General features: G+C 39.6%; 1 protein-coding gene across 4 annotated transcripts; it reads left to right on the forward strand.

The window, feature by feature from the left end:
- Positions 1-483: 483 nt before the first annotated feature.
- On the forward strand, positions 484-19,486 carry LOC137159570 (fibrinogen-like protein 1). 4 transcript variants are annotated; one of them, XM_067558035.1, is made up of 3 exons: positions 484-629; positions 14,000-14,171; positions 16,525-19,486. In XM_067558035.1, the coding sequence occupies exons 2-3, from the start codon at positions 14,024-14,026 to the stop codon at positions 17,220-17,222; spliced, it is 846 nt and encodes a 281-aa protein (XP_067414136.1). In that variant the 5' UTR covers positions 484-629; positions 14,000-14,023; the 3' UTR covers positions 17,223-19,486. The 4 variants fall into 4 exon arrangements, with proteins under 4 accessions (XP_067414136.1, XP_067414134.1, XP_067414135.1 ...); XM_067558033.1 differs by lacking the exon at positions 484-629 and adding an exon at positions 4,262-4,408; XM_067558034.1 differs by lacking the exon at positions 484-629 and adding an exon at positions 9,006-9,948.
- Positions 19,487-23,086: the final 3,600 nt, after the last annotated feature.

Consider the following 23,086-nt stretch of genomic DNA (forward strand, 5'->3'; position numbering starts at 1 on the left):
GGTTGTTTGTAACTGAACAAAATGTTATGGTTGTTCTTTCAAAAGTTTACAACTGAACATTAACTTAATACAGCACTGAAACATTACTATGCAGAAGAAAAACGCTGCTTTCCCTTTATTTTTTTAGTAGTTTATGTTTAACACTACTGTATTTGATTTTTTTCCCCCTTCTCTCTGAGACTGCCTGATTGTGTACTTGTGGTTTCAAATGAGGTGTGTGGTTGACTGCTCAGTTCATAACTCTGGTGTTCGTAACTCTGAGGTTCTTAATCTACTGAACTGTACAGGCATTAACTAAATCAGCCCTTTACATAGCCACAGTGTGATGGGGTATACCTACCCTGCACTGGTTCAGCAGGGGTTAATCACACTCTGTGGGTGGAGGAGACCATGCCACCTTACCCCTGCAGGGCATGCTCCAGTTAGAATCAGGATATAAAAGAGAGTAGTTCAGCCCAGTCTGGCCTGACTTCCAAAGGGAGCAGTCGTATGTTGCAGGCTCCTGCGAAGAGACTTTTAGGGCTCCAGGATGCAGAAGCTAGCTAGGCTGAGGCTCTAACTGACCTCCTGGCACGGCAGGTGGAGGACAGATAGCTGAAACCCTGAGACTACCAGCCTTAGAAGGATAGGTAGGAAATAGCCCAGGGAAACTAAATATAGAGCTTGTTGTGGAAATGGGGACAGATTCAGCATGTTTTGGGAGGATCCCTGCTGGGCCTGTGGTGGGTACCCCAGCCCTTGGCCGCCACCCCCCTCTGGCCACCAGGGTGCACTGCCCTGTCTAGAAGGGCAGTCCTATTGTCTCCAGCCACTGGGCCACACTGCCTTGCAGCAAAGGGTAATCCTATTGTCTCTGGCTACTGAGCCCCACTGCCCTGCAGCAAAAGGTAGCCCTGTTGACTCTGGCCATTGAGCCACGATGCCCTAGGAACCCGAACTGCTATGGCAACTTGGGAGACTAGATCTCTGGGGCTGTCCAAGCTCTACTTTAATTCCCCCAGAACCAATGCCCCCCTGATGATACCTACCCCACGACACACAGGTTGAGATTTCTAAAGTAGTCTAGCTAATTTAAACATGCATCCTCCATTAACTGAATGGAAGATGCTTTGAAAATCTCAACCTCAGTGGCTACTGGGCCTGTGATTGCATAAGAGTTTCACGTAGCAGACGGCTGATAAAAGCGACAAAATTTCAATATCCAATTATTTCATGTTGAGTAGGACGTTTAAGAAGAAAGAGTTTTTCTTAAATGTGCATAAAATGTAATGCGTAAATTGTTTCTGGAGTATGTTTAATTTAGAAGTGGTTTTCCAAGAACTGGCTGGGAGTGGGGGAGAGAGAGGAATTAGTAAGCAGTGAATAGGCAAAAGCCAAAATATGTATTTAAAGATTGACTCACTCTCAGCTGCCCCTTTCTGTGGTGTTTTTATGTGTGCTGCACCCTTCCTTTGCTCCTGGGACACTAGCAACTTTTAAAAACAAGTTATGATTTTGTTTGAAAATTATTTACCAATTGTAATCAGAAGTAACATCTTCAGTTACTATAACTGAAATATTATGAGAAAATTCTTCTTTTGTTTATGGATGTGATAGTGAAACCAACTATAGAAAGTCTTCATTCCCTGGTACAGTCAGTTTCCTCTTTTGGTTGTGTGGGTTTTTTTAAACAGCAAGGGATCAGAGAAAAGCATTTAAAAAACCATGTGATTGTAAAACCACAAAAATAGAGTGAAGACATCAGGGCCGTATGTAATACCCAAGACTACTTTTAATTCATTTTGTCTTAGTGGACTTAGATTTCAAGTTGGTTATGTTCTCTTTATTCTCTTCTACAAATTATATATAATGTATGAATCATATATAAAATATGTACTCACCCACCACTCTTAAGAGCATGAATATATAACTTTTTAATACATCTCTGAGGTCTGATTTTTTCCAGAAGAATAGTAAATAATCTCTCTCTACACACACACTTGCAAATTTTTATCTTAAGTTTAAAATTACATCAAGATCTGATTCAGTAAAAACCTCAGCCTGGCTTCTGTTCCATACTACATGTGCCACCAACCAATATATTTTTTGGGTTACTGCATAGCCTTGGATTGGCCTCTGTGTGCAAGCCAGGAAAGTGTTTTTTGAAATTTTTGTTTTTGTTTGTTACTGAATCTAGTCCGCAATCAGGTAGGAACCTTGAGTTAAAATGAACTAAATTTCATATAGACTGCAATAGTGCTAGAGTTGCTTGTGATTTGATGGTAAAGATATTAAAAAGGAGATTTCAGTGAGAGAGTGAGTGTCTTGCATGACCTTGATCTTATTGCTGTGGATACTTTGAAGACTAACTGCATACATGCAAAGGATTTTGAAATGATGAATGAGATTCTTTAACATGTAGTGTGATATTCATCACCCTCAGCAGTGTCTCCAAGTATTTTGGAATTCTGACAGGTTAAAAAAAACCTGCCTGAAAGATAAATAGTGATAAAACATCAATGATGCTGTCTCTCTCCTTCCATTCTCATGTATCAGAGTGGTCCCAAAAGGACTTGTACTGTTACTAGCACTGCTCAGTATATTTGTTAATGAAGTAAAGGGAACATGGATCTGGAAATGTTTAAATCTGTAGCTGTAAGGTGTAGAGCGCATACTAACCACAGAAAGAACAGAGTATTTTTGAGCTTCAGGAAGACCCTGGTAAGAAGAGGTTTGATGTTTTTTTTAATAAAAAAGTGATTCAAAAACAATATACTTAGCATATTGAAAGGAGAGAAAATTCAGAGTGAGGCCAGCAAAATTATATAAGGACATAAGGAAGACTGAAAGAATGTAAAGGGTCACTGAGGAGTCAGATCTGGCCCAATTAGGGGATTTAAAAAACCTTAGAACAATACAAATATTCTGCAGAAACTAGTTTTGTTTTAACAAACAACATTCACTGACTGTTACACTGTGTCTGGCCTGTGTAAGTATGTGTGGGCGAGAGGGGAGAGCAATACACTGAGCATACCCACCCGCTGCAAGTCCCATGCATGGCCCTGTCACAATTGTAGTCTCTACACCTGGGAAAGCACATGCACTGTTTCCTGTCTGTGCTTGGTGGTGCAAATCACCCAGATAGGGCAAATGGGAGGCAGTGGCCTTGCTTCTCCTTTTGCATGGGGTGATGGTAAGTGGACTGTGAGTAGGACACTGGACTGGGTCTCAGGAGTCTGGGTTCAGTTCCCAGCATGAGTACTGGGTGATCTTGAGCAAATTGTTTCCCTCCTTGTGCTTCAGTTTTCTCATCTGTAAAAGGAGGATAACAACACTCACCTCCTTTTGTAAAGCATTTAAAGATCTGCTGATGCAAAACACTGTATAAGAGCTAGGTATTGTTATACCATCCTAAAAGGTTGAGACAGCCTAACGGGCTGCAGCTGGTCACTGCAGAAAAAGATTATGTCCCAATGCAAGGCTCTTCCTACAAGGTCAATTTAGCCCAACATTTGCAATCACCCCTGCATCATCATGCTAGTGCATGCTAATCTGAACATGGCTGTTCAGAATTGCACTTTAATTAATGAAAATCTCACAAGCCTCATTTCATTGCTGAAGCCAAGAGCAATGCAGAATGTAAATAAACAGTATTATGGTGAAAAGTAAATTAGATTTTTAAATTTTTAAATTAGATTTTTAAAATTCTTTTGTTTTAATCTCAGATGTTAATAGGGATCTAGGAAAGGGTATTTGATTTTAATAAATATTTTCGTAACCTGTCATGTTTTAACTCCATTGAGCTTTCAAAAATTGACACTTAAAATGCAGTTCTACTCAGAAAAGTGACTGTAGAAATGGCATTGTGGTGTTCCATGTATATTCTGTCCTCGTGATTCCATCACAGGTATGCTGAGTTTTCAGGTAAAAGGGGGAAACAGGGTTAACTTCCAGTGCTGTAAAATCAATCTGGGATCCAAAGTCCTACTTCGTCATCAGTATTCTGATTCTGCAGGCCAAATTCTGCCCACCTTTAAACCCTTGTAACACCCTTCTCTTCAATTATGCCCTTAATGACACTTGTGCAATCCTTTGTTTTCAATGGGGTTGTGAATAACAGCATTAGTAACAGCTGTAATAACAGCATTTTTCCATACAGTTGGAACATACTTAATTCTGTTGTAGATGCATAAAACAGAATCCAATCTCTCTTATCCCTCTTAAATGTGTTGCCTGTGCACACCTAACAGGAGTTAAAATTAACTTAAAAAGCACTTTGCCAGGCAGGTTGGCCCAGATAATTTACTCAAAATCTGTTCTTTTTGTGTAATTTTTTTTTTTTGGCTGTTGATGCACTTTGAACTGAAACTGTAAGGATGGGTACAGAGAAGAGAGGTCACTTCAGATATCAGAAGAGCACCAATAAAAGGTGGGTCATATTCACACTGAATGCTATTGTGAAAAGAAGAAGTAATGGGAGAATGTTTTTAAAGGCATACATTTTGTCTAGATATTAGAATACATATAACCCCGATAGCCTGAGGGGGTATCTGGGCTAGCAGGGATCAGAGGGCTCTGTGGCTCTAATGGTCCTCACTGCCTCATGTGAGCTCTGATTCCTTGTGGGTATGGGATGGGGAACAGTAATTGGAGCAGCGCATCCTAGTTGATTGGCTCATCTGAGGGGGGCAATGGAAGCAGAGGGCATACAAACCCTTTCCCCCTTGCTTGGGCACCATTACATGCCCAGAACAGGTTCCACCCATAAGATTAGTGTAGGACTGAATTTGGGTCTGCTGTGGACATTGTCCTAGTCACCTTTTTGGGACTGGGAAGGAATTTTCCCCTCAGTGCCAGATTGACTGGGAAGGGGTGAGGTGGTTTTGGTTTGTTTTTTTGCTTTCTCCAAAGCACCCCAGGGAGCTGGTGGGGTAGATTAGGAAGAAAAGTTCAAGCAATCGCAATTTGGGAGGTGTCCAGTGCAGATAATTAGTGGTGGGGCAGGTTCCCAGGTAAACCAGATCTGACAGTGGAATAAGGGGATGGATATCCCTTACAGGGTTGGGACTCCGAATGTCTGGTACAGTGAGTAGGCAAGTCCTTTTCCATAGCCCCTTAACACTAGAAGGGAGAGGAAGGGTGGTTGATAGCAATACTCCATCTGGTGAAACATTGGTTATCATATTTACCAAAGGTGCTCAGAGAAAGGTTGGCCACTTGCACACAGAGGAATACAGGCTCCTTACTAGAGATAATATCTTGGGCTAAATGATCCAAAAGATCCTTTCCTGAATGTAATATATCCGTGGCTGAGATTTTAAAAGGAGCCCAGTGGAGTAAGACACCCAAATCCCATTGGAAGTCAGTGGGAATTAGATGTGTAACTCCCTTAGGCTCCTTTGGAAACTTCATACTGTAGTTTTATGGTTGCACTGATATTCTGCAAAAGCTACTACTCAATTCACTGATATTTTAAATTTTTTCCTACTGATTGCATACACACAATGTATATGTGGCTTTCTTTGCCACTTGGATTTGTGCAGAACTTTACACAGATTACAAGGGCATCATTTAACTTACTCTGACAAACATATGGTTGAGATGGTGCTGGCAAAAAATAACTATGTATTACTAGCACTTTCAACTCTTTCATCGCAGCAACCAATTATGTTTATCACCAGGCACCTCCCTAATGATAAGTCGTCTGGCCAGATTTCTGTGCTTTCTTATTAACCATTAAAGTTTATTTTGTGAAAGAAGTTATTTTCTCCAAAGCCCCATTAATCTAGGCACACCGAGAAAAATTCAGCTGGATTTTATAGAATCAGCCATATTTCACTGAAAATACATATTATAAAAACAGTCAGTGTTTACATTTCTTGCTTTAAAAAATTGGAATAAAGTGTCCATAGAGCTTTTAAAACTCTTTCATGCAAAATTTTACCCTATGTACCAGTACATGACACCAAATGTCATATGTTGTTCTCACCCCACCATCACAGCTCTGGATACGTGAAACATCTTCTTTAGTAGCACACACAACAAAAGAGAAAACAATGAGGAACTCTGCCTCTTTCGCCTTTGAACTCAATATTATTAGAAAAAAGGCTGATTTTTGTAGAAAATCTACAATATCTTTCATACTTAGCTTGTTATCAGTAATGTATGATAGGCCAAATATACCCTTTGGAACTCATCATTTGCCCTATTACTATAATTTTGCAATAAATTGTTAATAGATACATCATTCATTTTTCCCAGCTGAACTTTCTTTCCTCAGTTGCAGTCCTGCTAGGAAGCCATTGTAGTTTCAAAGGCTAATTGCTAGCATGATTTAAGCAGGTTTTTTCTTTAAATGGAGTTCATACTTCCTGCTTCTCAGTAAAACACACCATTATCGTATTTACTACCTGCTTCTTCATGTATATTTAATATTTTGCCTATAGTTTGTGTCTGCATACTTTTACTGCCTAATATTTCTTTCATGCTCCAGGTCAGAAGTTCAAATAGCTAGTCAGGTTTGTTTCTACAATAATAGGGTGTTTTACTGAGACCATTAAAACAGTTTATCATCAGAAGTTTGAATATGAAATGGTGACTGTTTCTGCTATAACCTCTGGTCCTGTAAACTGTAAAGTAACTGCTAGCTTTCTTTATTCTTACGAGTACTTGTTTTTAACCAGAAACTTAAATTAATGCTAGATTTTTTTAGTTATGTGGGTGTGCGTATGCATGCCTGCACACACTTCATTTAACTTCTTTACAGTAAGTACACTGTGGCCCCAAATTGCCAGTGCAACAAAAGTGTTGTATAGTGTCAAATTCTTTGCCCTGATTTGGCTGAGAACAAACAATATTAATTTCTTATTTGAATTTTATTAATATTTGAATTTGTATAGTATCTTCCCTCTGAGGATATCTGTGTGCTGCTACACAGTGTGGCTTCCAAGCAGATTTCTTTCTGGCTTCAGTGGTGGTCATCATCTCAGCCATTGAATAGAAGGCTATGTCTAGTCCAAAGAAGCTTGCAGAAATTAGATATGAAAAACTCAGACCCTTTCATTCTAGAAAAGCATCTCTCTCTCTCTCTCTGTGTCCGTCCGTCCGTCCTTTCAGGCAGCTGCAATTGCAGCACTTTCTCTGCATTAAGGATGGTCGATTGGCAGCCTCCTGCAAATGATCATCGCTTAAGACCCCAAGTATGGCATGTCCAAGACATGCCTGAACTCCAGTAGTCAGGTAGCATTAGTACTGCCCAATCATTAGGCTGAACAAATGGGAGTGATTCTAATAGATGAGGGGATAAGCCACAATGGTCAGATCCAGAGATGAACTTTCTTAAAGTTCCAGGTTGGGTGGGTCCACAGTTTTGGTTAACAAAGCAGCATTTATTTACCTGTACATAAATGCATTTTTTTTTGAGGGGCTCGTCTCCATAGTGTCTGAACACCTCACAAACTTTCTCATCTCACCAGATTCTAAAGACCCATCTCCTAATATCTGAGCTCCTCGCCAGATTCTAAAACCTCCCTCATGTTTAGGATCACCTTACTCTTCTGCCCTCCTTCAAAGACCTTCCTGTGATAGTGTGTCCTCTGAGTAAGGGTATATTGGGATTCTTCCAGATGCTCTCCACACTGCTCCTTCTGTTGTTAGACAGATTGCTCAAGAGAGTAATGCAAGGCATGCTCCCGCTTCAGGAGTGCTGAAAGCATTGCCTGGGCAGTGTTCCTAGCCACTGCTGGTCTGAGATGAGAGATTCCAATTTAGATTCTTCTGTGGCTGGCCCAGACTAGAACTTTTTACCCCATCAGGGCTGGTTGAATAGGATTCAATTAATGCACTGCTTTTCTACTAATAATTTATTTAATAAATACTGTTTTCAGGTATTCAACCAAAACTACCTACATACCTACCTACCAAATAAATGAATCAATGACTAAAACATGGATTTATCAAGTAATTTGACTAATTGGTTTTGTTCTTTTTGTAATCAATTCCTCTGAACATTCAGTTCAAAACTGCTGCTATGAAAAGGAAGGAATATATTTTTCATCTCCTTCAGTATATGGTGAAACACTCGTAATGAGCTCACACATGGTGAAACTGTTTGCAGTAGAAAAGAGACAGAACCAAGAGCTGGCCACGTCCATACCTTTGGGGTATTCAAGTTACAACTCCAAATCTGGACCAAATTTTCCAAATAGGATTTCTATTTTATAAAGGCTCCAACCAAAATGTAATATTCAAACCACCTCAGACTTTGGTATCTTTGAAATACAGATACAAATTATCCAGCTGGAACCCATCTCTAGTTTATAGTGAAGTGGGATGAAAGTCCCAAACTCTTTCAGTGCATTGGAGATCTGGATTGTAGTTTTGGTTTTCATGAAGTTCAGTAGGACTGTGCTCATGAAAAAGCGTTAGTGGATGAGGCCCACTAAATGGTAAGATCTTCTGGTTCAGGGATTGTCTTAATTTGTGTGTGTTGTACAGTGCTGAACATTTGTCAGCACTAAACAAATTATCAATAATAAAAATAATATACTTGATAATAGTGAAGCATTCTGGCCCTCAGTCAGCAAAGCATGTCATATGCTTAACTTTAAACATGTGCTTAAATTCCATTGACTTTATTGAGGATGTATATATTTAAGTATGTATGTTTTTAAGTGATTTAGCTGAATATGGATGGACTTAAGCCTGCGCTTCATGTTAAATGTATGCTTAAATGCTTTCCTGAACTGAGGCCTTTACAACTATATGTGAGTTCCCACTGTATTAGAACTACTCCAGGGCTGAACTGCTGAAGAACTGAAGAAAAGAATTGTAATATTTTCGGTTGGGAAACATGGTTTTAGCTCCCATTGCAAGTTTTGGAACATTTCCGAATTAAAGACAGGAACAAGTTGGTTACTTAACATTTGAAATTTATAACATATTTCCAAGAGGGAAGGGTTTGTGTTTTTCAATTTAGTATAAAATATGTAACTAGGGTTCATCTTACAAATCATTAATGCATGTGAAAGAGACTTATATCCGGTTTCAATGAAAAATAGATGTACAGTATAGCACATATATGTACAGAATAGCAGTTTAATAACCAAGGCAAGCTCTTCACACATCACTGCCACTTCAGAAGTTCAAGGCCGAGTAATCATTGCTGTGAGCGGAACATTTTTTCTGTTTTTGTGTCTCTCATCAGCTGTCACAATGGCTCACACAAGTCCTAAAATATAGAAGAAGGCAGCACAGGCACTTTCTCTGAAACTCGAAAGATTAGAATAAGTGAGTGAGAGGACAACATTTTTTAAATGGTAGAAATAAATGTAATTCATTTATTCCATTTACAACAACAATTGCAAAAATACATTTAGCTAAGGCTGTAAAGAAATTCAGAGTCAATTCAGTAAGTCAGGCCCAGTTTTCAAAGTAGCCATCTAGAATGTGCGTCTGTGGGACTCTTCAGATGAGCAAAGGTTCACTCGTTTAGACCATTAATTTGTTGTGTTATATCTAGTCTGCACTGTTAAAACTATGCTTAAATCTATTTCTGCTACTGTGGTTTAACTGCCACTGTGGAAGGGTCATTGCATACAGAGGGTTTCTGACTGTGGAAATCCTGGTTACAAAGAAAAATTGACTAGGTTAGCACCATTTCGTCAGGTTCTTTTTGAAGATAGCTTAAGAGCTTGATTAAGAAAGAAACTGACCCATCCTAATCAGATTCTGATGATTGCAAGAGCACACATCAGGATATTGAACTGAAGATAGAATTTGGTTGTAAGGCTTTCCGTATAAGATGGGCTGCAGAGAGAAGCTAACTAGAATGTTGGTCATTTTTCTTCCGCAGTCTGAGTAAAGTCAGACAACACATGTCACGGGAATGAATAAAACCTCCATGTACAGTGAAACCCTACAGAGGAGAAGTATGCAGTTGTTGAGCTGAGCGATTAATGAAGGCTTTCTGTAAGTCAATATAGTAATGGTTTACTTAATATATAGATTTTAGTTATTTATTTTTATCAGTTAAGCCACAGAAGTAAATAGAGTAATCCTAAATCAAAATGTATACATCATTTTCAGGAACAGATATTTTAATGGATATTTATTTTCAAAACTTCGTCTGGGTCAGAGTTGATGGAAGTGGAATATGGTCCTGTTTATTTTCAGTTTAAACAGTAGAAGAAAATAAGTGATTATTTCAGTATTTTTCAAAAGTTTCTGGTACACAATAATCTTCTCTGGCAATCAGATGACTGCAGATGCCTTGTCTATTCTAATTAATAATATAACAATAACAAAGCTTCCCACTTAACTTCTGCTTTGCCAGTTTGAAGGAAAGGAACAATGACAAAGACTTGCAAAAAGAGAATCACAAAAAATGGAAAAGGAAAGAAATGTGGAGAGATGGAAGGAGATAGAAATAATGATGGAAGTTGTGGGGGAAGAGGAGACACAAAGAAAGATGTATTCTCTTTGTTGGCTGCCAATGGACTTATCAGTGAAGCATCACTACAGCCAGTGCACAGAATTCTAAAGAAATCTCTGAAGTGATCAGGGGAGAAATGTACCAAGTCCAAATGTGTCCTATGGCATCATTACAGCTAGATCTGGCCTTGTTAAGACTTCATTTATTACTAAAGAAGGATATAGCTTTTATAGAGAGGGAACTTATACAATTTAAAAACTAATAAGTTAACTAGGTGTTTGTTAAATATTTGGTCATACTTGAAATCAAATTAAAAACCAATGAAGGTGTCTTTTTAATTTAACTGTAGAAATAAGCAAACCTTCCCTGAACAAATCTTTTTATATATTTTTGCGTAATTGATATGTGTATGAAACAGAACGAGTCTCCCGATACCTGGGTTGTGTTTGTATTGTAGAGGCACTGCTGCAATCTAACTCAAGTAGACCACAAGAAGTCCTCAAAATAGGATTTACATGCGGTATAGACCTTGTGCAGACTGGCCCTCTGCACAGGGATGGATTTTGTCAGTTGTAATACAGGCAGGAGCAAAAGCGTCCAGAATTTTGTGTGGCTTTAACAGGGGTGAGTGCTTTATTAAAGGTACTCTGGAAGAGATACAGGAGGGTAAGAACCACTTTCAGGTGGAAGGAGTCTGCTTTTTCATACCTTACAGCATAGTTTCTCAACCTGGGGTACATGTACCCCTGGGGGTTTGCGAGACACAGGCCGGGGGTACCACAGGAAAAGCGGAATGAAGGGGAGGCGAGTGGCAGCTGCTGACTTCTGGGGAAGCCGGGCATCAGCAGCTCGCTTCCAACCCAGTCCCACTTCCCAGATGGGAGGCAGTTGGTAGCCCCCTGCTTCCTGCCTGGTCACAGCTCTCAGCTGGGAGGCGGGCGGCAGCCGCTACAGTCCCGGGAAGCCAGTTACCCTCATTTCATGTTTCTCTCTTGTGGAGACAAAATTGCATAGTGGTGTCCACAGCGCCATGTGCACCGCCCCCCCGTCCCCACGCGGATAAAGAAGCAGCCTAGGGAGGGTTGACTCAGTGGCACGAACCGCACGACCCACACGAACCTGCCCAGGAAAATTGTAAGCACCTGGTTGGCTAAAAGCCAAGGCATGACCTTAAAATAGCTACCAATGGGGCTTAGCCTCTGTTACCCACGGGAAACTATAAAAGTTTAAAGTCAGGTAGCAGAGAGGAATTGGATTCACCCAGCACCCCGCGTATCTCCTGGTCGTGTCGGTTCAGCATCTTCCCCAGCCCGCTTCCCTGCAAACTGATCACTCGGAGCTGCGAACTGATCACTCGGAGCGGCTCTCTCCCGTCTGCAGGATTTAAAGCAAATGGCAACTGAATTTGGCCAACATGGTATATTTTTACATGGTGTTTGTGAGTATTGATTAACTGTTTGTGAATATTGATTAACTGTTCTCTGTTGTGTTTGTGCTGTAACTCCTTCGGGGAACTCCAAAACCTAGTGTCACACGCTGGCAGCCATGCGTTGATCCGGAGAGATCACGAACTCAGAAGTCTTGGGTGGCGCACTTTGTCCTTTCATGCACGGAGTTCCCCTACCTTTTGCTATCATCGTTTATTATAGAATAAAAAGTTTATTGATTAAGTGAAACTCGAGAATCCTCACTGCCTCGCCGACCCCCCCCCCCCCCCCCCCCGTATCCCAAACCGAACCTATCGTAGAGTTTTTCTCTCCGTTCCAACATCTCTCACCCCTTCCTCCTCTCAAATCTATGGCAAAAAATTTGGCACAGCGCTTTATATTCCCCAGCATTGGCATGTCGCTCAAAGCCTTCTAGCTTTCACCAACGTCAGCTCTAGCCCAGGTACATACTTGAGTTGCACACCCCTGGTGTAAAGGTGGTAACACTACCCACACTAAATCAGTCATATCACGGCCTTATATACTCAGCCCTTCTTCCAACATATGGCTCGTATTAGTCTGTAAATATAAAATCCTGTGGAATATTGAGTGTTGGGGTACTTATTAACATTTTCAGAAGTTAGGGTGTACTTGCTACTTAAAAGGTTGAGAAACACTGCCTTACAGCATAGATCTTTACCCTTAATTAACATATGTCTTGACACATCAAATAAAATAGAATATGAAGCTAAAGGTCAAACCACTTACATTTTTTTTCTTTATTTTTATATTTTTATGTCCTGCTTATGGCAGTGCCTGATACAGCAAAGTTTATGCTTAACTTTCAACATGCACTTGACTCTCATGAAAGTCAGCGAGACTTAAGCATCTGCTTAAAATGAAGCAGGTGTTTAAGTTCTGTGCTGAATAGTAATGAGCTTGAGCATGTGCTAAGCTCTTAAGCAAATTGTTTCATTGGGTCCTAAATATCCACTGTTCTTCAGTGCTGTATACCCTCACGGTTTTAATGGTGGCATTTTAAGCTTTATGTAACCTTGTAGGCTTTTAGTTCAGATGTGCTTACTTGCAAGTGCAATGTGTCAGAAGAAAGTCCACTAGTCCAAGCACACACAATGAAATCATGAAGATGCACTTTTGCTGGCCTTCTGATTTTGAGATAGGGAGATAATGCTGAGTTGTTCACCTGGACTTCAGCATCTGGCAAAGTACAGTTCCAAAGAATTAGCTCACTGATTTGTGCTCAGCTATTTCTTTCTCAGGCTTCACTTGAAACGAGAGGTAAGCTGTCTGCCTGGTGCTCTTTTTTTTTAGTTTTCTTAATAATTTATAATCCAGAGTTTCTTCTTCGATTTCAATAGGGCCAGTAACATTTACTAATCTAGGAGTCCAATAACCCAGGGAGGAGGGGAAAATGTGACAGGGAAAAGCTATTTAACATTTTGAATTCTCACTTCAAGAAACTCTTGCAGTTTTATTTAGGGAAACCCTGGTTGAAGGGGAGCACTTTTTGCTTTGTTTATTCAAACCCAAAATCCAGAGGCTGGGGTTTTTTTTTCACCTGGCCTGCAGCCACAGATGGAACTTTACACAAACTTTAGTCCAAATGTTTTTAAGTGAGCTCTGGTGCTTGAAAAGATTCTCAGCAGTCAATACACCATACTAACTAGTACTGCTTCATGCATAGACAGCAATTGGAGCTAATGCTTTTGCATGTGCTAGCTGTTCCCTACTACCAGAACAGTTCTCCAGTACCAGAACAGATCAGGCTCAAGGAATACTGAACATAAGATCTGATAAATGTAAAATGTGCTTTTTATATTTAAACTTTGTCAGTATATTATCTTCTATCCGGTTTATCATATGCAAAATTGTGTTATGTTGCATTGACTGATATGGTGTAAAGTAATGAGATGTATACTAATTGGTGGGACACAGGACAACACATCATCAAAATGATCTATCAGAAATGCAATGTGACACATTAAGAAAGCAGGGAGTGAGAGGGGAAAAGCCTGTTTTGGCACAGACTGGCTTCGTTGAAAGCAGGTGTTTCTGTTTTGCCTTCAAGAGTTTTTCTGCAAGTAATAAATCATTTAATTTTAAATGTCAGTCTGTGTTATGCTTTTATTGTGTATCTCAGCAGGGGGATTGACTCAGAAGAAAGATGGATTTGAAAAGTTCAATGGGATTTATTCTGCTGTTACTTTTAAAATGTGCTGCGTGGACCACTGCTGAAGATGCTGTGGTACTTGCTAATGCCCACCTTCTCCCTCAAGGAGGCTACCAGAGACTGAGTAACATCAATGAGAAAGGTATGTGGAAGAGAGGGAGTGTTGGGGTCCATGCACTATTGTATTGTATAGCCTTTACTATACTTTTTTGTATGGCATTCACTACCATAGTCTTTGAGTACTTCACAAACATTGATAGACATCTGAAGGTCCAAGATAAAGACTGTACTTAATAATAAATATTCATAATACTAGTTTGCATTTCTACACTGCCTTTTATTCAAAGATCTCAAAATATATTAAAAGTCTAAAAACACTTTATTTACAAAGGGTTTTAGTCCCTTTCTCTTCCCCAGAATGTGTTTTCTTCCAAGCACCTTCTTGGTGTTCAGTTCTTGAGTGTCCCTCTGCTCTGTTGATGATCTCAACTCTGACAGGCTTCAGTATATTAGTTGGTCTTTCCCTGAGGAAAGGAAAGACCATAGATGTATGGTCAGTGCAAGGATTGTCAGGGACTTCTATGAGAAAAGCAACATGGGGCCCAGCTGCTGTGAATTAGGTCATCTTCCCAGAGCACTATACAAGGGAGGGTGGGGGATTCTGATAATCTGGGGCTAGAGTATACTGGGAAAAGACATCTGTGTGAAGTACTTGCATGCTGGGTGCAGAAAATCGTCATTTTGTTTTGTTGTAGACAGTTGGGGAAAGGGGAGGTCTTTTCTGAACTCTCACTTTGGATGTTTAACTGTGGGCAGATTTTTTTTGTTTGTTTTTTTCTGGAAGACTTTGGAAAACATGGCTCACCTGAACTACCTCAGCTTCTCAGGAATAGAGTTCTCTTTTTCATAATTAGTCTGATTAGCTCAATACAGCACACCCTAATTTAATCAGTGTGTCCAGTCTCTACAGTATGCACAGACTAAGCTCTGAAAACCTTAGTTCTGTGGTAGTCGTGAAAAATGCCTACAGATCACCAGTCATGAACATATTGTTAATTTGTCAAGCATTTAATTGACTATAATATAAATATTATAATGTAATTGTGTTCCTTTCAACACTAGTCATAGAATGATAGTATATCTGTGAATTACTGTGCTATTTTAGTTCATGTCTAAGTCTCTGGTTAATGGAATAGATACTAAATAATATCCTTCCCTACAAAAGAGGAATTGCTGGTATGTATATGCTTGCTTTTTAGCTCAAAAAAGAACTGTTTGAAATCAGCATAAGTGTAACCAAAGGTTTCTTTGTTGCCTTCATAAGCCCTTATCAGTGATTTACATAAAATGTATTCACAAAGGGTGAAATTCACCCCATGCAAAGGGCCAACCCAAGGTCTATGTGCCACTTTTATCCCACCTAAGCCCTCAGCAGCATAAGTCCAGCTTTAGCCCATAGATTTTGATTTACACAATGAAGTGAAAAGAAATATTTTTTCATCTGTTTTCCTGTTATTGGTGTTAAATATTTTGTTAAGTCCACTCTGATCTGTATATATAAAATACTGGGAACAAAGGGCCACAACCTGATGTAGTTCCATGCATACAACACCAACTGAAATCCATAAACAAAAATCAGTGACAAGATTTAGGCTATGTCTACACTGACGGCAGCAAAGTCACCGTCATCACATCAACTTATCTGGATCGACTGAGCAGTCAGTGAAGACCCGCTCAGTCGATCCAGAGGTCAACGCTGTTAATCCATCCCAGCAAGTGGTGTAGCGTTGCATTGACGGGATCACGGTTCCCATTGGCACAGTGCAGTGAAGATGGCGTGCAGAAGAGAAGCACAGCAGTCAACGGGAGTTATGCAAGTTTTCTGCGTAGTTTGCGTAACTCCCGTCGACTGCCACCAAATCACCGGGGTAAGTGTAGACCGAGCCTTAGTCATTTATAAGTGGGGAAAAAACTGTTTCTAAAGGGAATTTCTAGATTTACCACTTTGTTCTATGCTTTTGTGTTTGTGAAAGTTGTGCAAATCTTCCCTTCATAAATCAATATGCAACATAATCATTAGACTTGAATGTAAATGCTCTTTTACCAATTTTACCTGTATTCCTATCAGTAAATAGGGTTGCATTCCTGCTTTGGAGTTTGGGTACTGATTATATTATCCAGGGGAGATTTTCAGAGACAGAGAGGGTAGTTAAGTACCATACTGTCATTGAAAGGCAATGGGAGTTGGGCAACTAATTCCTTTCTTTGCCTTTGAAAATCTCCCACACCATCTTAAAACCACATTCAGCCCTGACCGCCACTGATTTCCCTGGGTGTCCCATGTATGGACTGAAGTCACTGTGTGGCCATACTATATACTTGTCAAATACCAATAGGATAATCATTCATTCTGAAGTTCAGAGTCCAGTATTTTGAGAGGTTTACAAGTTGAGCAGAGTAAAATGTTAAATATACTTTTCTTTTCCCTCACATAGAATATCCAAGAGATTGTTATGAGATTTTTCAGTACTCTGAAGGAAGCTCCAAGGATGGTCTTTATGTCATTCAGCCAATGAAAGATCCCATTGTTACCTACTGTAATATGCAAGATGGTGGATGGACGGTAATTCAGCATATTACTGCCAATAGCACTGTGGACTTTGATAGAACATGGCAGGACTACAAGTATGGATTTGGCGCTGTTCATGACAACTACTGGTTAGGGAATGAATATGTGCACCAGTTAACTAGCACCTCAAGGCCATATACGCTTAAGGTCAAACTCGTAGACCTAAATGCTGAAATCAAATGGGGAGAGTATGAACCATTCAAAATTGAAGATGAAGAGTCTCAGTACAGAATTAGACTTGGCCTATACAAAGGCAATGCTGCTGATGCCCTGACCCAGGATACAGAAGCTTACCTCCATGACAATCAGAAGTTCACTACAAAAGACAGAGACAATGATAATTATTTTCAGAACTGTGCCAAACTAGAGTACAATGGCATTCCGGGTGGAGGGTGGTGGTATGATTCATGTGCCGGAGCAAATCTAAACCGTAGGAATGTTATATACTGGCAAAAAGACTGCAACAAGGAACATATGTGCAAGTTTGCCTGGATGATGGTCAAGCCCACTGACTATGGCCAGTGTCCCACCAAGGCTTGTCCCTGCCAAAAAGATGAATTGTAGATAATATTACTCTATTATGAAGTGAGACAGTAAAAGCAGCTTATACAAATCTTTTTTCAAACATTTTCTTTATCTCCTGTGTGGATTCTGTAGGTTTGCTTTTTGTCTAGTCTATAGCAAAATTACTTTCTCTGATTATTTCTTCTAGAAGCGCTGAAACTAATTTCAAAGTAAAGATGAGATCACGCTAGAAAATTCAGGGACAGACTTTGAGCATTCCAAAGATTTTTCCAGGATTTTGGTTCCACTTATGTCAGAGTTAAAGTCAGGTGAAAGATTTCAGCTCTGGATCCGGATTCAGAGACTGAATCTCTCCCAAAGTCCAGGGACATTTCAATCTATGGGTTTAGGTACATTCTTCTCTGTAAATCGGACATCAGCTGATTAGATGTAATAATTTTGGGCTCTTCTGTACCAAATAATAAATGCACTAATTGGTATGAGCAACTATTTCACTGATCACTGTTCGGAACATAGAGAGGGAAGAATAAATGATAAATCTCTATGATCTCCTGCCTGAAGACAGAATCAGGTTCGTTTAGTGTTTTGTTCATTTTTTTTTTTAATGACCTAGAGAGAGGAGTAACTAGCAGATTCATTAAATTCACAGATAACCTATGTGAATCCCAGATTCATTGTCATTTGAATCTGCTATGGATTTTCCTAAATCTTCGTGATTTAGAATTCAGCCCCACCACTGCACAAACTTTGTGCTCAGAGAACTTGCAGGATTGGGACTATAGTCAAGTACTATACCACATATAGTACATCCAATATTGGGACTAGAACTCCCAGCCAGAAACACAGGCCTCTACCAAGTGATTTAAAGAAACAACTCTATTGCCTCGGCCATGAGAGAGGACTGATACGGAAATGTTCAGATCTAACATATATCCATCCAATAGAGGGCAGCAACATACATATATGTGAGTCTAAATATTTTGTTCTTATGAGAGTATTCATGTTGGGATTTGACATATAGGTGATTGCTCATTTTCATGTGTCTTACACAGTGGGTGACTGTGCAGCTGCATGCATATGCAGTAGCTATGTTTACAAGATGCATATCATGATCACTGCATACCAGAGGCCAGCATCAAGCCATTCCATTTCATTTGTAGTAAAAGATATTTCAGTACTTAAAATTGTGTCTTCTGAACCCTTACCTCACATGGTTTTCTCTCCCCAGTTAGTTACCTCCCATATTTCCTTTTTTATGAGCACCCATAAGACTAAATATCCAACAAAGGGTATTCTTCATTTTTATTAGACCAGCCAGAGTTAATGATTGGTCAGCCTTTCCATTAGAAAGTGATATACTTTGTGTTTACAACACCTATACAATTCTCTCCAGCATCAAACTTGGTGCTAAAGTTTTAAAAAACTGAAAACAAAATGATAATTTTTGAGTTGTTGCAATGCATGGTAAAAAAAAAAAAATCTTTACACAACTACATATATTTCTCTGTTTATTTCCATATTGTAGTCTGGCTTCACTTTTAAAATGAAATTTTGCAGGATATTATTCCATTCTAAAGACAACGTTAAGGGTGTTACTTCTCCCCTAATTCATTATATATTTCTAGCATTTTTAATTCACTTAAATGTGAAGCCATATTTCACATTTGCTAGCTTTGGATGTTGTCACTCAACTTTGACTTTATTTAAACACACGTGTTTTTTTTATTATAAATATGAAATGTTACTGAATGAATATGAAATACGTTATGGCTACCAAAATTTGTTCTTTAACAGTTGTTAAATCATTTTTAAACTAACCACTTTTTAAAAGGATTTATTTTACAAAGTTCCTGTTTTCTTTTCCATATGAATGGGTTTGCCTTCACTCAGTCCTACACAGCATCACCAGAATGTCTATCTGGCATCTACAGTTTCCTTTTTGTTAGTTTTTATTGTTGTTTTACGCAAGACATCAGTATAATAATTAGCATATCTTTTGTATTACTTTAGAGTTTTCCATTAAAGAAGCTTGCTCATTAGAGTTTGGCAACCTTCTGCTTTTCAATTTAAAAATGGAATATTTTCATGGAATTTTTAAAAAATATTAGAAGTGAGATCATAATTACCATTCATATTAACTTAAAGCAAAGAAATTACACCATGTTTCAGCAGGATACAGAGGAGATAGTTAGAGAAAAGAGAAATGGACTGGGGAATGAAGTAGCTGAGCAGCACGAATTATTTTTCACCATGTACTACAACAGAGAACAGAAATTAAAAACATAGCTAAGGTCTGCAGGAGATAGGTGAATGCAAATCCATGCTTATATTGCAGCATTTTATTTTTATGTCCAAATAAAGAGCAGTAATGAGGAAGAAATATGAATTTTAATTGTATCCTCTGTGCCTGTACACATGCAGAGAGTGGGCCAGGGCAACTTAGGAAGGCCCAAAGACATCTAGAGGAGGGGTGTGGTAGCTACTAGATATGCACAGTGGCTGTTTCCAATGCAGTATAGACAGTTTCCATTATGGACAAGCATTCTTATAGATTCCACACATTCACCAACTATGAACTGGAACTCAAAGGAAGAAAAGGTTATAAGTATGGGCATTAGAGACAGTTTTGTGGACTCAGTGGCTGATTGACTTAGGACCAAGAGATGCATCTGCTATGAGGGCTGGATCTCCCTACCTGTACTGCATTGGAATAGGCTATAGATTCCCTATCTTGCTAGAAACTGAGGAAACAGTCAACTTTTGGCTCAGGGACTGGAATCCCTGCTAGCTATAAGGATCTTTGTATTGTTGTTTTGCTGAAAAGAGTCTGAAGTGTTTGGTAGGGAATTGAGAGGCTGCTGTTCTCCTCTGGCTCTGGAGAATCCAGGTCACACACACACATTTTTGAGGCCACATTATAGAGACTGAGAAATCATAGCTGTGATGAGAGCGAATGTATTTTTATGTGTGCACCAAAGTGTAAAAGTGAATATATTATCAAAACTCTGCAATTAAGCATATGTAACAGCAATGAAGTGGGGAAGTCTATATAAGGAACAACAAAGAGTTGCTGCCTAATAGTTTTCATAGACATCATAGAACTATAGGGCTGGAAGGAACATCCAGAGGTCATTAAATCCAGCCCCATATGCTGAATCTAGTATGCCTAGACCATTCCTGACAAGTGTTTGCTAACCTTTTCTTAAAAATCACCCATGATGGGGATTCCACACCCCCCTTAGAAGCCTGTTTCATAAGCCATTGTTTCTTGTCCTACTTTCAGTGGATATGAAGAATAATTGATCAGTCCTCATAACAGCATTTAATATATTTTAAAATTATCATCAGATCCCCTCTCACAAGGTGCAGTCATCATCCTCAGACTGGCACCTGCTGCTGGGGATTAGCTCAAGGCCAACACCCATATCCATGGTCTGCACATGGGCACTCTGTCCCTACTCTCGCCTATGGCTGCTCTTTCAGCTCCCAAGACTGCAGCATCCTCTTCTCGACCCAGTCCTCTAGCCAGAGAGGAGGGGTGGTGAGATCTCTGTCCAACAGTCTAGCCACTTCCCACTGGCAAGTAGGGAGGACACGGGCCCACCCTCCACTCTGGGCCACAACCCAGGAACCCTGTAAATAGCAGCCTCCTGTTGCTCCTCTGTAACCTCTGTCAATGCTGCTTTATTTCCCTAGGCCACTTCCCCATGGCCTCAGCACCTTCTTCACCTTTATCATAGGGCCTCAGCTGTCCAGTCCCAGGAGCCAGCCACTGCTTTGTCCAAGGTACTTATCTCTTAATTCCTGAGTTCCCAGCAGTAACTAACCTACTCTGCCCTGCAGCTCCCTTTTATATGGACCTGCTGGATCCAGATTGGCTGTTCCTTAGAGCCCTCTCCTATTGGCTGCTTCCCATGCAGCCTCCCTAGTGTTCTATTAATCCCTTGCGTGCTAGTGTGGGGCAGCTGCCCCATCACATCTCTCAATTTTCTTTTCACAAGACTAAACACACAGTTTTTTTTATCTTTCCTGATAGATCAGCTTTTCTAAACCTTTTAGCATTTTGGACTCCCTCTGCTTTGTCCACATCATTTTTAAAGCTTGGCACCCAAAAATGGACACAGTATTCCAGCTGAGGTCTCACCAGTGCCTTTAGAGTGGGACAATTACCTCTCATCCCTTACAGATAATACTCCTGTTAATTCACCCCAGAATGATATTAGCCTTTTTAGCAACTGATTGTTCTCTGATATTCAATTAGTGATCCACTATAATCCCAGATCCTTTTCAGTGGTACTACTGCCTAGCCAGTTATTCCCCATTTTGGAGTTGTACATTTACTCTTTCCTTCCTACATGTAATACTTCACACTTTTGTCTATTGAATTTCATCTCGTTGATTTCAGACCAATTCTCCAATTTGTCACGGTCATTTTGAATTCTAATCATGTCCTCCAAAATGCTTGCAGCCCCTCTGAGCTTGGTGTTATCCACAAATTTGGTAAGCATATTCTCCACACCATTATCCAAGTCATTAATTAAAATAATGAACAGTACCAGACCCGGGACAGACCTCTGCAGAACCCCACTAGATATGTCAGCCCAGTTTCATAGTGAACTTTGATAACTATTGGTTGAGTATGGTCTTTCAACCAATTTTGCACCCATCATATAGTAACTTCATCTAGTCCACATTCCCTCATTTACTTATGATAATGTTATATTATATGAAATGCCTCCTCCATCTCTTCCTCCTGATTTGGTGGTCTATAGTTAGACCCCTACCATAACATCACCCCGGTTATTTTGCCCTTTTATCTTCGCCCACATAGTTTAATTTGGTCTGCCTTTCACCTCCTTCTGGACTGCAAAACAAGTGTAAATATTCTTGATGTATATGCAACACCTGCTTTTTTCTCTGCCTGCCCTTTACCAATATTTCAATCATGAGATATAGCTCACAAAGTTTCAGTGATACCAAACTGTGTGACCTCAAAGATGCTACCTTGTATGAACCCATTCATCTTCCATTCAAAGTTCCTGGGTAGTGTGGTATTTACAATACTTGTTTGAGGTTGAAGCCTATGCCAGGGATAGCTTCTGGCCCTAATTCTTCACTATGTTCACTCTAGTGGTGGTCACAGATTGAATTCAGCTTTTTTTAGGGGCCTTGCTAGGGAGTTAGTGGATTTTTTGGTTTGATTGGTAGTATTTTTTGTGGAGTGAGCTATTGATGGAGTGCGTTTTTTTGTTTAAGTAATGATTTTTATAAATAATTTTCTTTAATGATTGTTTATTATTATACATATTAATTATTTATACTGGATTTTTATTTTTAATTATATTTTATTTTTATTATTATAATTGGGGTTGTTAAAACAACATTTGGTGATAGGAGGGGCGGTGTAAAAATATGCTTTTTGGCAATGTAACAGTGTACCCCGAGACATTCAAGAATTAATTGTTGTTTTCATTATTATTATTTATGTGCAGCTGCAAGCATACATGTTGTGTATTTTGTCTTGTTATGTGCCATGGTGTGCAGAAACTGAGATATCTGCAAGGTTACTCAGTAGTCCTATTCATTTCTGCCAACCAGAAGATGTCATGCTACAGAGGTCAGAATAGCCAAGCAAGCAACTAAAGCTATGCTAGGCCTGTAGGACAGTGGTCAGACAACCCAAATTGCACTGGGCCTCCAACAGGGAGAATCCAGAGTTTCTGAGTTTGACAACTTCCTGTTGGTCTCTTTATAGCTGGAAGTGTGCAATACTAAGTCATCTAAGCACTAATAGGAGAAACTATACTTCAATTAAAATCTGTGAGTGACTGTAATGTGAGATCTCACACCATGGCATCACATGGAGGAATATGAGCCACCAGAACCCTACCAGAGCAGCAGTA

The sequence above is a fragment of the Emydura macquarii genome, unplaced genomic scaffold (assembly GCF_026122565.2).
Source record: "Emydura macquarii macquarii isolate MOO-44397 ecotype Brisbane River unplaced genomic scaffold, CSIRO-AGI_Emac_v2 contig_1876, whole genome shotgun sequence".
NCBI classification, from domain to species: Eukaryota; Metazoa; Chordata; order Testudines; family Chelidae; genus Emydura; species Emydura macquarii.